Raw genomic sequence first — 13,813 nt, forward strand, 5'->3', positions numbered from 1 at the left:
CCAAGTATAGTATGGGGAAGGAGCCTGTGGGCGTCCGGTGTGTTTGCAAGGGAGCAAGAATTATTTGTTCTATGAGCTTGCCGATGCAGGAGGTAAGAGAGGTGGATTGGAGATTTATGATCGCGAGCTTTTTGCCAGGTTTCGGAATGAAAGCTATGCACGTCTGCTTCCATGACTTCGGGATATTGCCAAAGCACCAGCAGTGATTGAGAAAAAAAGTAAGGGTGATGACCGAAGTGGCATGAAGATTGCGAAGAAGCTTATTGGGGACTCAGTCAGGGCCAGGGGCAGAATTGGTGCGACACTTGAGTCGAGCTGCGTAAACCTCCGCTTTCATGATGTCATCGTCTTGTTCGGGGTTGGAGGACACAGAATAGCTCTCAGAAAGGGCGGAGGGAGCATCAGAGGGCAAGGGTTGGAGTTACTTGGCAGCCAGGTCTTTCATGAGTGATGATGTGCCACTGGAATGGGCCCAAATCACGCGCTGCAGCTTCTGCTGGGTGACAGACATCGCAGGCGTAGAGTTGAGAAGATGCTGTAGGAGACGCCATGATTGCTTACAGCCCAGCTGACTGGAAAGTCCCGTGCAGAGCTTTTCCCGTTGCTGGTGAAAGGGTGGTTATGTGCGTTACGATTTACCGGTCAAGGTATGCGATTCGGCGTTGAAGACTACTGTTGTCTCATTGCTTCTTCCAGCAGTTGGTGAGGCTTGCATGAGCGGCCTGCAAGTGAGCAAGGCCGCAGTGAGTCGCCGTATGGCTGTTCGTAGTGGTGATTGAGGCCGTGACATTGTCGAGGTCCGGCAGTAGCTGGTCAGTCCGCTGTGAAAGGTCGTTCCCGTTTCAAATAGTTACAATAGAGCAGTCGGCTATGATTAGCATTAACAGAAGCTTCTTCAGCTTGCGATTGTGTATGTCGGCTGGCGGAGGCGGTATGTAACGTGGTGGCTTTGCTCAAATGCTCTCGAGCATGAAAGCGTGTAGGGTATTGATTGTCTCCTTAAGTGATTGAAGGGACATTGTTGAAGGGAAAACAGCAAGGTCCATGCGCGAGGAGTTGAAGGCCTCGTACTGCGTCGTTAGTAGTTGGTGAACTGAGTTGAAGTGGCTATCTAGCTGCTTCTCGAAATACGCTTGGGCTGTTTTGATGGCTGCTTGAATCTCCTCAGAAAGGTGTAGAGACTTAAGTGGAGTGATGTGCCTTTTCCGCTTACCAATGCACCCGTTGGCGGGTTCAGTGTCCATGTCCGATATGAGGTTGTGAATGAGAGAAGAGCAGATAAAGCGGTCGAGGACTCCTTGTCATCCATCCCCTTCATAGCTTGAAGCGTTCAACAAATCCATGTAACCATGTTTGTACTTCCTAGACTTTAAAATTTGTGAGGGAATAAGCTCTCTAATGAAGCCATTCGAAGATTACTTGGAAAAGTGTTGCAGGGCCCCTTTAAGAATAAGTATACTGGTGTTGCATTTTGTCCGCATTGAAATACAGCTGGTGTGGCCTAGAATGCAGGCCACAAAGTCATGCTAACACAAGCCAATAAACCATCTAATGGGTCAAATAGAAAAGGATCAGCAAGTTGACTGTGCCTGTAGAACATGTGAGAGTGGTCACGAGGCGAGACATTTGCAATGCTTGTGCCAGGCTGGTGCAGCTCCTTTATGGTTCTCTCCTGACAGAGGCCACTGAAGGTTCTACATTTGTGGCTAACAAGAGAAATGGAAATGCTGACCAGAAAGGATCTGGTGACAGTCACAGCAAAACATCAAGGAATGGCAACAAAGGGTGAGCATACACACAATACTTGTCAACAGAAATGTTTGCAGATAGGCCAGTTACTCTACTTGCTCCACGGCCAGCCATGTTTTTACCTTCAAGCTTAGAGGACCATGCTTTTGGTTAATGGCATATTTCTTGTTACAGGTCATCCCAAAATAATTCAGGATGTAGATATGAGAAATAGTATTAGGTACTGTAATCTAGCTGCTTAATATCATTACCGAATGGCACTACACTTAGGAGCTTCCAGATCTCTATTTATTAGATTCCTGCAACAGGCTTGTTGCAACAGGTTTGTTTGAATGAAACAAGATGTAAAAACAATTCATAAATTCTCACTATTTTATTTCATTGCTTTCATCTAAGCTAGCATAGACTGCTTACTAAAAAATCTTTAAAATGTTGTTTGACTCGAAGCCCTGGGTTTGATCCCAGCCATGGTGGTCACATTTTGATGGAGCCAAAGTGGTAGAGGCCAGTGTATTGTGCAATGTCAGTGCGTGTTAATTCTTTCATTACCACGAGAAAATTACTATTTTTTTTATATGTCTCAGCATTGCCTGTTTGGCAAGCACTCTATCATGAATTGCAGTATATAAAATTATGCACAATGAAATGCTCCTCCTCAAAAATATATCTTGTAGAGGAACAAAAATATTTTGGAATGAATAAAAATGTGAAAAGGGTGTAATTTTTGGTTCCCAGCTGGTGAGTAATGCAATAAAGAAACACTTATGTGCTAAAACATTGAAAACAAAGAAACTTCATAATATATTTCTTGAAAATGAAGGACCCAGGAAGTGTATAAAAATTAATAGAAATTCTTCACAATGTTTTTATTAACATACACACAAAAAAAAATGTGCACCAAGGTGCTGCTTCATTGCTCGTGTCATGTGGGGAAGCATTGCTTAATTTTTCGTGATGCATAGGTGCACTCGTGCACATTTGTCAATAACTGTTCGTTTTACAATAAGAGCCTTCGGGTGCTCTAATGTATTTGTATGCCCGTAACTTGAAATATCTCTCAATAGATCAGATGTACAATGAATGTCTAGCATCACCTCTTTTCATGAGCCACTTTTCCCCGCATAGTTTGGCGTTTCATTATATCTATCCAAGCATATTTTTTTTTGTATTTTCACAGGTAGTATTGAAGAAATAACAAAATCGCGTTCAATCTTGAAACGTCTCGCGCCGCTCCGTAGTGCAGGGCCGAGATTTGCTCCGGCGGCCGTCTTGTAAGAAGAAGCTCTGCAGCCGGTGGTAGCACATTGCGCCCTAGCAACGTGTGGACCTTGCATATGACCAGAGTATCTCTAAGATTGGTCCCAAAGGTCAGCAGGTACGCACGTGTGGCAGAGGAGACCACTCCAGGTCGTAAACAAAAGCAACCCCTGAACGTTTACGGATGTCTCAGGCTGACGCATTATATTGTCGCCATAAGAACTTGAAGCTGAGGTGCTGTCATTCTCGGACTCGGAGCTTGTCGTCACTCAATTCAGGTGCGGTTGTAAGATAGTTTTGAGTGGCGTGTGTGCGACAATGCCATAGGAGCGACTAGCGACACAGTACGTGGCCCTGTGTTCAATATAACAGGGGTCCAACAGCTGCACCAGTTGTGTCAATTTGATACCATTCCTTATTTGTGCGCTGAACTGCGCCAAAACTCTTGCGCCACTCTGCACTAAAATGCCTGATCAGCCTCTAAATTTTCTCAGTTCCGCTAATTTCAATGAGAAATGGAGGCCACGTTGGCCAGCTGTAGTTTGCTTCATCAATCAATTTAGATTAGAGATCCAGGCGCGCAGACCACACTCGCAAAATGCGATTGACCAGATAAAGTAACAACATCGCGTGCCCTTTGGTCCACTGACCACAGCGGATCTCTATCGGCGTGACGACGCAACTTCAAGACAAAAAAATGCGTTGCCGTAGCCAGCAACACTTTGCGAGAAATATGCAATTTTCTAATCTGCAAATGCGGCTATGGCATGCTAGGAACTAAAGCTGGAAGCGTGTGCCCCTGTTATTTCTCACAAACAAACTCAACATGCTGTGAACGCCAGCGTTGCCGCTTGTTTTTGCTCACGCCGTTCGTGCCGCCACCGAAGTTCCGAGAGAGACCACACCACCGCCGCCGTCTCACAATAATGTGCGGCGCGCCGCTGTTTGTCTAACTTATAGCCAAGCGGGGAATCTGGGCATAAAATACATCGCTTCACCTTCTTTTCTGCAGCTTTGCCCCGCCACGGTGGTCTAGTGGCTAAGGTACTCGGCTGGTGACCCGCAGGTCGCGGGATCAAATCCCGGCTGTGGCGGCTGCATTTCCGATGGAGGCGGAAATGTTGTAGGTTCGTGTACTCAGATTTGGGTGCACGTTAAAGAACCCCAGGCGGTCGAAATTTCCGGAGCCTTCCACTACGGCGTCTCTCATAATCATATGGTGGTTTTGGGACGTTAAACCCCACAAATCAATCAATCAATCTTTTCTGCAGCTTTAAGATTTCTGAGAACGTCATTTGCGGTGTTGTGATTGCTCTCGTTTCCGTGTTTACATGCTGTAAGAACCCTAGAACAGCTTCTGAAGTTCTTTTGACGTCCGTCGTGACGCAAGAACAGTGACATGATTAGGGCGCATACTCGAACATGGTCCATAGACGAGAAATATGAATTGTAAATTATTTTCTCCCCTGCCTTGCCATGCATTCGCCACCCGCCACACCCATTCTTCCTTGCGTCTCGCAAGATTATCATCCACGATAAACTTGTAATTTCGCTGCATTTTGTTAGTTTTTGATTGCGCAAGTGGAAATAAGGAGAGTGTAGCCGAGCAATTCGAAATCCTGATAAGCTCAACGCTTGGCGCTCACTTTGCACACATGCTTTATGAAGACGTAATTCATTCTCGTACTGGCAGACTTGGTGCCGTTATGTTGTATACGAGGGACTATTGGTCAGCTGCCAGCTCGAAATAAGTTCACGTGCTACGTGACGCCACACAGGCTCATAAAAAGAGTGTACCACACTCGCCACCATGGGTACCGGTGGCGCTGACTGACACTTCCACGTTTAAATTCCCATATAAACCCAATCAAGTGGCTGGGGGAATGGCCGCCGTGATAGCTCAGTGGTAGAGCATCGAACGCGTTATTCGGAGGTCGTAGGTTCGATTCCTGCTCATGGCAAGTTATTTTTTTCACCTACTTTTCTTTCTTCTTATTTACTTTACATTGATTCTAATAACTTCCCCTATACATTCCTTGGCATTATTGTCTGTTAGATCTCATTATTATTGTGTCAAAACACAGAAAATCGAGCCCTTAGGTATACACTTCTTTCCCTTATATATATATGTGTGTGTGTGTGTGTGTGTGTGTGTGTGTGTGTGCGCACACACATTTACATTTGCTGGTGAAGCCCCAATAAAGGTAGTGCCTTTCATTATTATAAATTACGAAATTTGTGCTCTAACCTTCGTATTCTTAAAGAAGCCTTGACTCGAATTTAGTCCTTCATTTGAACGAGCCGAGCACTGATGCTTGACTAAAGTTGATGCTGCCCTTCCTAGTGATCACTACAGATTATCTCTGATATGTAGGGACTCGTTCCGCCGGAAAAGAAGCTCCCATTGACTTTGAGTCAAGGGGCATTCAAGAATACTAACGCAATACTCCCAAAAGCCATTATCACCTTACCGGATTTCATGTTTTGTTAAATATATTCTTCTCCCCTCCATTAAGACGCACTCACTACAAGTGGTCTATATGTGTATGGGAATGGCACCCATCCCCACCACGTCGAGCACGAAAAGCTTTGAATGCGTTTTTCTTTATTGCCATAATCTTGGCTGGTCTTTTTTTTTTTTTTGCTGCCGCTGTCATTCACCGTATTTGTATCTACATATATGAAAATTCCAGGAAAAAAAAAACCGCCCGCGGTCGGCGCCCAGCTTTTCACAATGCGCCAATGCGCGCTTATCTCCCACGCGTACTTTGCCCCGCGAAGGGGGGGTGGGTAGATGCTTGTATGCGCGCGGTTATCTTTTCGTGGAAACTTAAAAGTTAATAGAGGGCACGGCACCCGGCCTGCGGACAGCATGGCTAAACCGCTGCTGCTGCTTTTGCAGGTTGCGCCGTGTTTTTTTGGTCTGACTGCAATGACGACGAACTGCGACGATGGAAATGCATACTTCCTGCCGCCCCACGGAATCCTGGAACCTGGAAAGACCGATAATCTACCGACCCGAGTGACGTCACCTGCAGCAACGGAATATAAGGAGCAACGAGACATGAACCGCCTCAGAGGGCACGGCACCCGGCCTGCGGACGACAGCATGGCTAAACTGCTGCTGCTGCTTTTGCAGGTTGGTTACCGCAATGAAATAGCTTCTTGTCGTAGTGATGATTTATGCTTGTTGATCCTGCCGTGCCCTCGAAGATGTTACTGTATTATAATTGACTATTGGTCTGCTGTGATGATGCTTGTTATGTCGGGAGATGTCGAGGAAAACCCCGGGCCTGCTACGACGCAAGAGCTCTTGCAAACGATCTTGGAAAACCAGGCCAAGTCTGAACGTGATTTGAATGCTATTAGAGACCAAATATCTGAAGTAAACGTTAAAACAGATAAGCTAACCAGTTCGCTTGCTTTAATCCATGAAATGAACCTGAGAATTGATATTTTGGAAGCTACTGTCCGGCAGCAGGCGGAAAGGCTGGTAGAATACGAAAACAGAAGCCGGAGAAACAATCTTTTGGTATTTGGTCTCGCTGAAAAAAGTATAGAATCAGAATCTGATTTAATGGTTTCGGTCGTGGACAAGATATTTAAGGAAAAACTTGATGTAGAAGTTAAGACGATCGAGAGAATACATCGCATGGGAAAGGTACAGCCTGGGAAGGTTAGGCCAGTTATCATGAGATTCTATGACTACCGGGAAAAGGAGCGTGTGATGAAAAATTGTCCGAAGCTGAAGGGAAGTCCCATAAGTATTAGTAATGACTATGCGAGTGAAACAGTGAAAGTGAGGAGGAAGTTATGGCAGAGTGCGGCTGCTGAGCGTGATAGCGGTATGAAGGTTTCCCTGAATCACGATAAGCTCAAAATAAACGATAAGCTCTACACTTGGGATCAGAACAAGAATGAGCGTTGTGAGATTTCGAACAGCAAAGGCAAGAGGGATGGCAGAGCTGCCCCTGCTACCCGCTCCAATGCCGCATCTACGTCAAACACTTCCCCTTCCACTTCCGCGCCAAAATCGTAGCTACGCCTGCTTGTACTAAATGCTCGTAGCATTGTAAATAAGGTCACGGAACTCGAATTCTTGTTGCTGTCACATAGCCCACAAATTGCTGTCATAACCGAAACATGGTCGAGTCTTTTAATTCCCGACGATTGTATTATTCCCCCCGGATATCTTGTACATAGGTGGGATAGGGATTCACGGGGTGGTGGAGTGGCCATTCTTGTGCAGTCGCCTATTACGAAAGAAAGAATTGACTGCTCCCTCTCCGAAACGGTTTGGTGCAAAATATTCGTTGAAAAAGTGGTTTTTATTGTCGGTGCAATTTACAGGCCCCCTGGTACCACGCCTGATTTCCTAGATCAACTGAACAGTTTCTTGTGCAGATTTCAGAATGGCAACACGAGGTTGATACTGACTGGTGATTTTAATTTACCGCATATAAATTGGGAAAGTGTCACACCTGGACATATAGATACTCTGAGTGGTGATAAAATGTTGGAAATAATGTTCTCTCATAACTTAACACAGATTGTAAAAGAAAATACGCGAGTAACTGCTAATTCAGCAACATTGCTTGATTTAGTGTTCCTATCACGCAGAGTGACACATAGCACTTTATCGGTCGAAGAGGGAATATCGGACCACAAGCTGATAACTGTTAATATCCAACTAGACGCAAAGCTGCAGAAGCGGCCATTTATCCCGGTTCAGATTAAAAATTTTGCACGGGCCGATGACACGTCTATACTTGACTATCTAGAATTGTCCCTTCATGAGTTTGAACTTGCTTCTGTCTCAGAATCTGTAGAAGAGTTATGGCAACGTTTCAAAATCATTGTAAAGCATTGTACGGATAAATTTGTTCCAACTCGTAAAAAGAAAACGAAACAGCGCAGTCCGTGGATAACCCGGGAAATCGTCCATATCAAACGAAAAATAAAACGCATGCGGAAAAACAAAACGAACTCGGTAGCAATCGTACAATTGCGTGGACAGTTAAAGACAGCATTAAAAGAATCCAAACGAAAGTTTTATACCGAAACCCTTGCTGACTTCATTAAGTCTTCCCCTCAAAAATTTTGGCTTCACTTGAAGAATAAAAAAGAAGAAATTGAACAGATAAAAATTGGACCCGAGACAGTGAGGCAAAAACTGCAGATAGCAAATTCTTTCAACCAGTTCTTTCAGTCGGTCTTCACTAGAGATGAAACCGATCAGGTGGATGCTGACCAGGCCTGCCCGCGCGCCTGCGCAATGGAGCCCTTAGCTATCATGCAGGAAGGGGTGTTCGGTCACTTGCTAGGGCTTGACACTAAAAAGGCAACTGGACCAGACGAAATTCCCAGTGAATTCTTACGACGGTATGCCGAATCGTCGTCCTTTTATTTAACAATCATTTTCAGAAAATCTCTTGAAACATCCTCATTACCGCAAGACTGGCGCACTGCAATTGTAAAGCCTATATACAAAGCTGGCAATCGACTTCATGTGAACAATTATCGCCCCGTTTCACTGACCTCTCTGTGTTGAAAAATCATAGAACACTTCATAGCAAGGCACATTATTATTTTTCTTGAGTCAAAAGAGTTTTTTTATCCCCATCAACACGGATTCAGGAAGGCGTTGTCAACTGTTACTCAACTGGTAGAAACAGTTCATGATTTTTATTTATCTCTCCAAGGTCGACAACAAATAGACGTCATTTGTGTAGATTTCGCCAACGCATTTGATAAAGTTCCTCATAGCAAATTAAATTTTAAGCTTCAGCAACTAGGACTTAGCTCAGATATACTAAATTGGATAGCCGCGTATTTGGAGAACCGTCAACAAAAAGTACGTGTAGATGATTGCACATCTAGTTCATTGAAAGTACTGTCTGGTGTCCCACAGGGGTCTGTGCTGGGTCCTTTGTTGTTTTTAATTTTTGTAAATGATATTTCCGTAGTTGTCGAAAGCCCGGTTAAAATCAAACTTTTTGCAGACGATTGTTTAATTTACGCTCCTGTAACTAACGCAAACGACCAAATCAAAATTAATCGCTGTCTGCAAGCCTTGCATAATTGGTGCACCCAGTGGGGGATGGAAATTAACTTTTCAAAGACTACGTTCACCCATATAACTAAGAAAAAATCCGTACTCACATATGATTATAAAATCGGAAATAGCCTTCTGACCAGAACACACAGCTTTAAATACCTGGGGTTGACTATTACCAGCGATTTGGGGTGGCACACTCATGTTGAGGAGGTGTGTTCAAAGGCCTACAGGAAGTTGTTTTACTTGAGGAAAAAACTCGAAGATGCCCCTAGAGATGTCAAATTACTTTCATATAAGACATTTGTTCGCCCTATTTTGGAGTATGCGTCTTCTGTATGGAGTCCTCATCAGCTGTCACTGAGAGATAAAATAGAAAAAATTCAAAGGCTAGCAGTGCGCTTCATTTGCTCGCGGTACCGGAGGACAGAATCCGTCACAAATTTGTTAAAATCATGTGCGCTAGAACCCCTGCAAGTGCGCCGCGAAAAGCAAAGGTTAAAACTCCTGTTTCAAATTATAAGAGGCGAAATCAAAATAAATAAAGACACATACATACAACCTGCACCCAAACGAGGAGCTCGGTTGAACCATAGTCACCCAATAAGGCCTTTTTGGACGCGTCTGGATGGCTTTAAAAATTCTTTTTTTCCGTATAGTATAGAAGTGTGGAATAGACTTCCAGAGTACGCTGTTACTAGCGCAAATGTCAAAGAGTTGGAGTGTTCGCTAGAATTGTACTACCGGCAACATGAAACGTAATGCCTGTTTTGTCATTGTGTATTGTTTTTGTTTTGTGTTTATATTCCTCCCTGTAATGACCCTCAAGTGAGGGTTACAGTATTAATAAATAAATAAATAAATAAATATAGGTGGAAAGAATCGCGTGCCTTTGGCTTTGACCGGAACGATTGCGTTTAGTTCCTGGTCGCACAAAGACCACTTCGCTCGCTGGACAAGAGCCGTTTGCGAAAATAGTGTGCATTTCAAACACAGCGAAGTAACAACTGGGGCACTTGCGAGTTCGCACTCTGTCTGTGATTACGTGTCGTGCCTCGTTTTTGTGTAAACGGCGCGTTGTTAGGTAAACGTTGTTAGTTCGCTCTCGTCCTGTGTATGTTGTTTTCGTGCGTCATTTGTGCGTGAGCAGCGCGCTGCACGTTTCGATCTGCTTGCCCTTCTCAGTGTTACATTCCAAATTCTTGCTGTCACATTCACTAGGGAGTTTTAGAATAGCGCACCGCGAGTGAGCCCTCGCGATGTAGTCGCTGCCACTGTGCATGCGTCGTAACGCGAGTCGCCCGTGTTCGCGTCCCGCACGCAGAGAATCCGAAATGGCGTGCGGCGATCGTGGCCCGCGAGGTGCTGTTTGTAGCTTCCATGCATTTAGGTTTGAGGTCAGGGCGAAAGTCTCTAGACTTTCTCCTGGGGGGGGGCAAGTGCTATTCTAAACCTCATATGGCGCCCGCAGTGCCTGCAAACGTTATTCTAAAACTCCCTAATAACGTTTGCAGGTGTTGCGGGCGTTGCTTTAGTGACCACGACCTATTCACAGCACTTCGCAGGGTCTCGAACGCGAAGGGCGGTTCGCGTTCGAACATTCTTCTAGGCACTACACCGCAAGTGCTCGCGGTGCGCTATTCTAAAACTCCTATTGCCTCGCCCTTGCGACGAAACTGTGACTTTTTTTTTTCTTAAACTATGTGCGTTTTCTCTCAGACATCTTGCTTCATCATCGAAGTGATTAAATCTGGCATTATTTATCTGAGGTCATTTGGAAGGCGGCAGATAAGTACCCTTCTGAACCCCTATTTCACACTTTTCCGTGGCACCATACGTCCGCGCTTTTTTTTTTTGTTTCATTTGTTTTTGCGCTGAAACCGAAACTAGCGTAAGTGAAATTTTTGGTTGTCTGACGAATGGCGCCGAATGCTAAGCATTCCCAATGTTGAAAATAAATAACCTTTCAAAGACTGATCGTGGATAGTGATGTTTCTAGAGTTTGTGATCGTACGCGTTAACTCCAGCGCAGTTTATCAAACCTGTTGGCAACTGTGATCACCAGGCAATATGGCGACTTCTGTGTAGTGTGATAGACGGGGTGGTAGAGATGTCCGATATTCGTTCGCGTTGCTGAAATCACTCTCTACATCACGGCAAGCATGTGGTTGCAGGCCCTGCGTGACATTTCAGCACCTTAGCGCGTTTCATCGCTTCGTGTTAATATTCCTGTGTTTTGGCACCCATTCGTTGTCACGTCGTCCGATCCGCGGCAGCTTCACCGCTCGTATTCGCCGTAATGAGCAGTCATGTCCGAAAGGTAAAATTTGTGTAATCGTTTTGCCGCGGTTTCAGTTTAGTGAACTATGGTGCCTTGGACAAGACCCTATTTCTGTATTGTGTGCCGTATTTACGTTATGATTCGTTTGTTTACTGGTACTGCGGCCCTAAAGTTGTGCGTACCGCTGTTCTTTTTTTTCTTTCTTTTTTGTCGTCACATGTTTTCATTTCCGTTGAGCGTGAATATTTACACTATATTTCTAGCTGTTAATAAAATTCATTCTGAAAGGTGTCAAGGCTGCACGCCGCTTATGCTTAGTAGGTGTGCTGCTCTGTAGCATTGCTTAGTGTAATTGTTAAAATTAACGGTATCTCATGCGGACCATTAAAATTTGCAGCATGCTATCTATAGCTGTAGTAAGACTGCTTGCATGAAGGTAACCAGTGAAAGCTGCGTGGGGTTATATGTAGAATTGAGAACTCATTTGTTTAGCTGTACTAAGCTTTTCTTAAATATGTTAATAGGAAGTATGTGAGGAGAAGGAGCGATCAAATTTTCCTGAAACCGTGAAGTTGTTGACATTCGTATGTTTTGATTAAGTTCATAAGACATCTAAGTGTCGAATTCCTGTTTTTACAAGCACAGTTGTCTATTGACACAGCAAAGCAAATCGAAAAGTGTGCAACTCAAATTCAGTACAGCTTAGACACTTTTTCTGGAAAAAAAAGTTTAAAAAGCTTCAATACCGGTGATTCTCTTCATCACATTAGTTGCACGTGACGTGATTTTCGGCTGGAAAAGTGAGCGACCGCCATGTTTGTAAACATTGAGTCAGGCTGCACGTGCAGCTTACTGTCGGTTGGGAGCTTGTCGGCATCATTTGTTTGATATGGCGTAAGGAAATGTGCACGCGCTTTGCCCGTCGTACTTTGAAGAGCTTGTGGGAACGACTTGTGTACGTTACCGAGCGAAAATTGGAATGTGCAATGGCATATTGACTCGTACAAACTGCGCATCGGTAAGCATGCTACACCAATTTGCTGCCTTGCGTAAGACATGGCGACATGAACTAGTGGTGCTTTCGACAAGTCATGTCACGCAAATACAGACCTGCGAGTCGCTGGACGGCCACAACTATTTCACCATGCAGCGAATGGGTGAAGAGCAAAGCAGCTTCAATCACAGCATGTCATCGTTCTAATCAAAAATAGTTATGATGCTCTTTCTCGGTTGAAGTGAAACATCAGGTTTGGCGGGATTTTGTAGTGATGAGTGTGAACCCACGTTCAGACGTCACCGCACTTGTGCTCGTTTCAGTAGTGTTGCAATGCTTGGTTGATTTTTCTCGCATGAACTATGGTTTCGTGGGATCTACTGTTGATAGTTCATCACGCTCTGGTTCTGCGTCTACGGGAGGCAGTTCGAGCAATGTTCCTGATTCCGTGGACGGCGTGCCCGCTGAAACTGCATCCAGCGTGTTCATCTGTTGCTATTTAGAGCGGTGAAATCACGCTGATGCCCCGGCAGTCGTGTGGTCATAACGGCCGTAGCCCAGCAACTAGTGGGCTTGTTGCTCAGTTGCAGTTCGCGTCGCCCATTAAATTTGCGAAAAAGAAAACCCATTCACACATGTTGCACTGTTAACCTCATTTAACAACACGAGACGCGGCTGTTCGAGTGGAAAAGGTCGGCTGTACATTGCTGTGAATCTAGGTGGCATTCTGGAGAAAGCGACGCAATCACGTAAGTAAACGTGGCAAACTTGGACATAACTCGAAAATACCCTTACCTGTGATGAGGTGATGAGGGCTCCGGCAATTTCGACCATCTGGGGTTCTTTTAACGTGCGCCTAAATCTAAGCACACATGTGTAAGTATTTTTACCTCCATCAAAAATGCGGCCGCCGCGGCCGGGATTCGATTCCGTAACCTGCGGGTCAGCAGCCGAATGAGTACCTTAGCCACTAGACCACCGTGACTGGTATCATTCTGCATTCAAGAACGGCACAAATAGTCATGGTGAAGCCGGTAGCGCGACCGAAGACCAGATTTTGCCGCTGCAAAGCTCCCAGCTAAGCTTCTAGGCAGCTGCTTATGTTGACAAACATGGCGGTTTTCAGTCCTCTTGTTCCCGGATGTGACGTACCTGCAACCCATGTATAATATGCTGCTGTTAAAACATGTGCAAGATGTTTAGAGTGAGAATTTAAAAACTAGTAGGCAGTGAAAGGCATGTGTTATGCAGTCCCCAAAGCCTGAGAAATTATTAAGTTTACAGTTGTGAAGGAAACAGAGCTAGTCCGTGCATTTGCAGACTCTGACAACTGCAAAATAGAAGAGCATAGATTTTAAAAAATGCAAAACAAGTTCTCATTGTTTTTTTCATTTATACAGTTGTTCAAAAACTAATCAATATTCAGATTATTGGAGGCAAGTTGATCTGCCCGATTGCTTCGCCCAGTAATTAAGTA

At 44.7% G+C, this 13,813-nt stretch overlaps 1 protein-coding gene across 1 annotated transcript in view; it reads left to right on the forward strand.

Moving 5' to 3' along the window:
* LOC142774218 (uncharacterized) overlaps nucleotides 1–13,813 on the forward strand; it is a 114,015-nt gene that overhangs the window by 9,347 nt on the left and 90,855 nt on the right. Inside the window, exon 4 of the mRNA XM_075874613.1 lies at nucleotides 1,680–1,785. Within this exon, the coding sequence (XP_075730728.1) occupies nucleotides 1,680–1,785 (106 nt within the window). The remainder of the gene's footprint in view (nucleotides 1–1,679; nucleotides 1,786–13,813) is intronic.

The sequence above is a fragment of the Rhipicephalus microplus genome, chromosome 10 (assembly GCF_043290135.1).
Source record: "Rhipicephalus microplus isolate Deutch F79 chromosome 10, USDA_Rmic, whole genome shotgun sequence".
NCBI classification, from domain to species: Eukaryota; Metazoa; Arthropoda; class Arachnida; order Ixodida; family Ixodidae; genus Rhipicephalus; species Rhipicephalus microplus.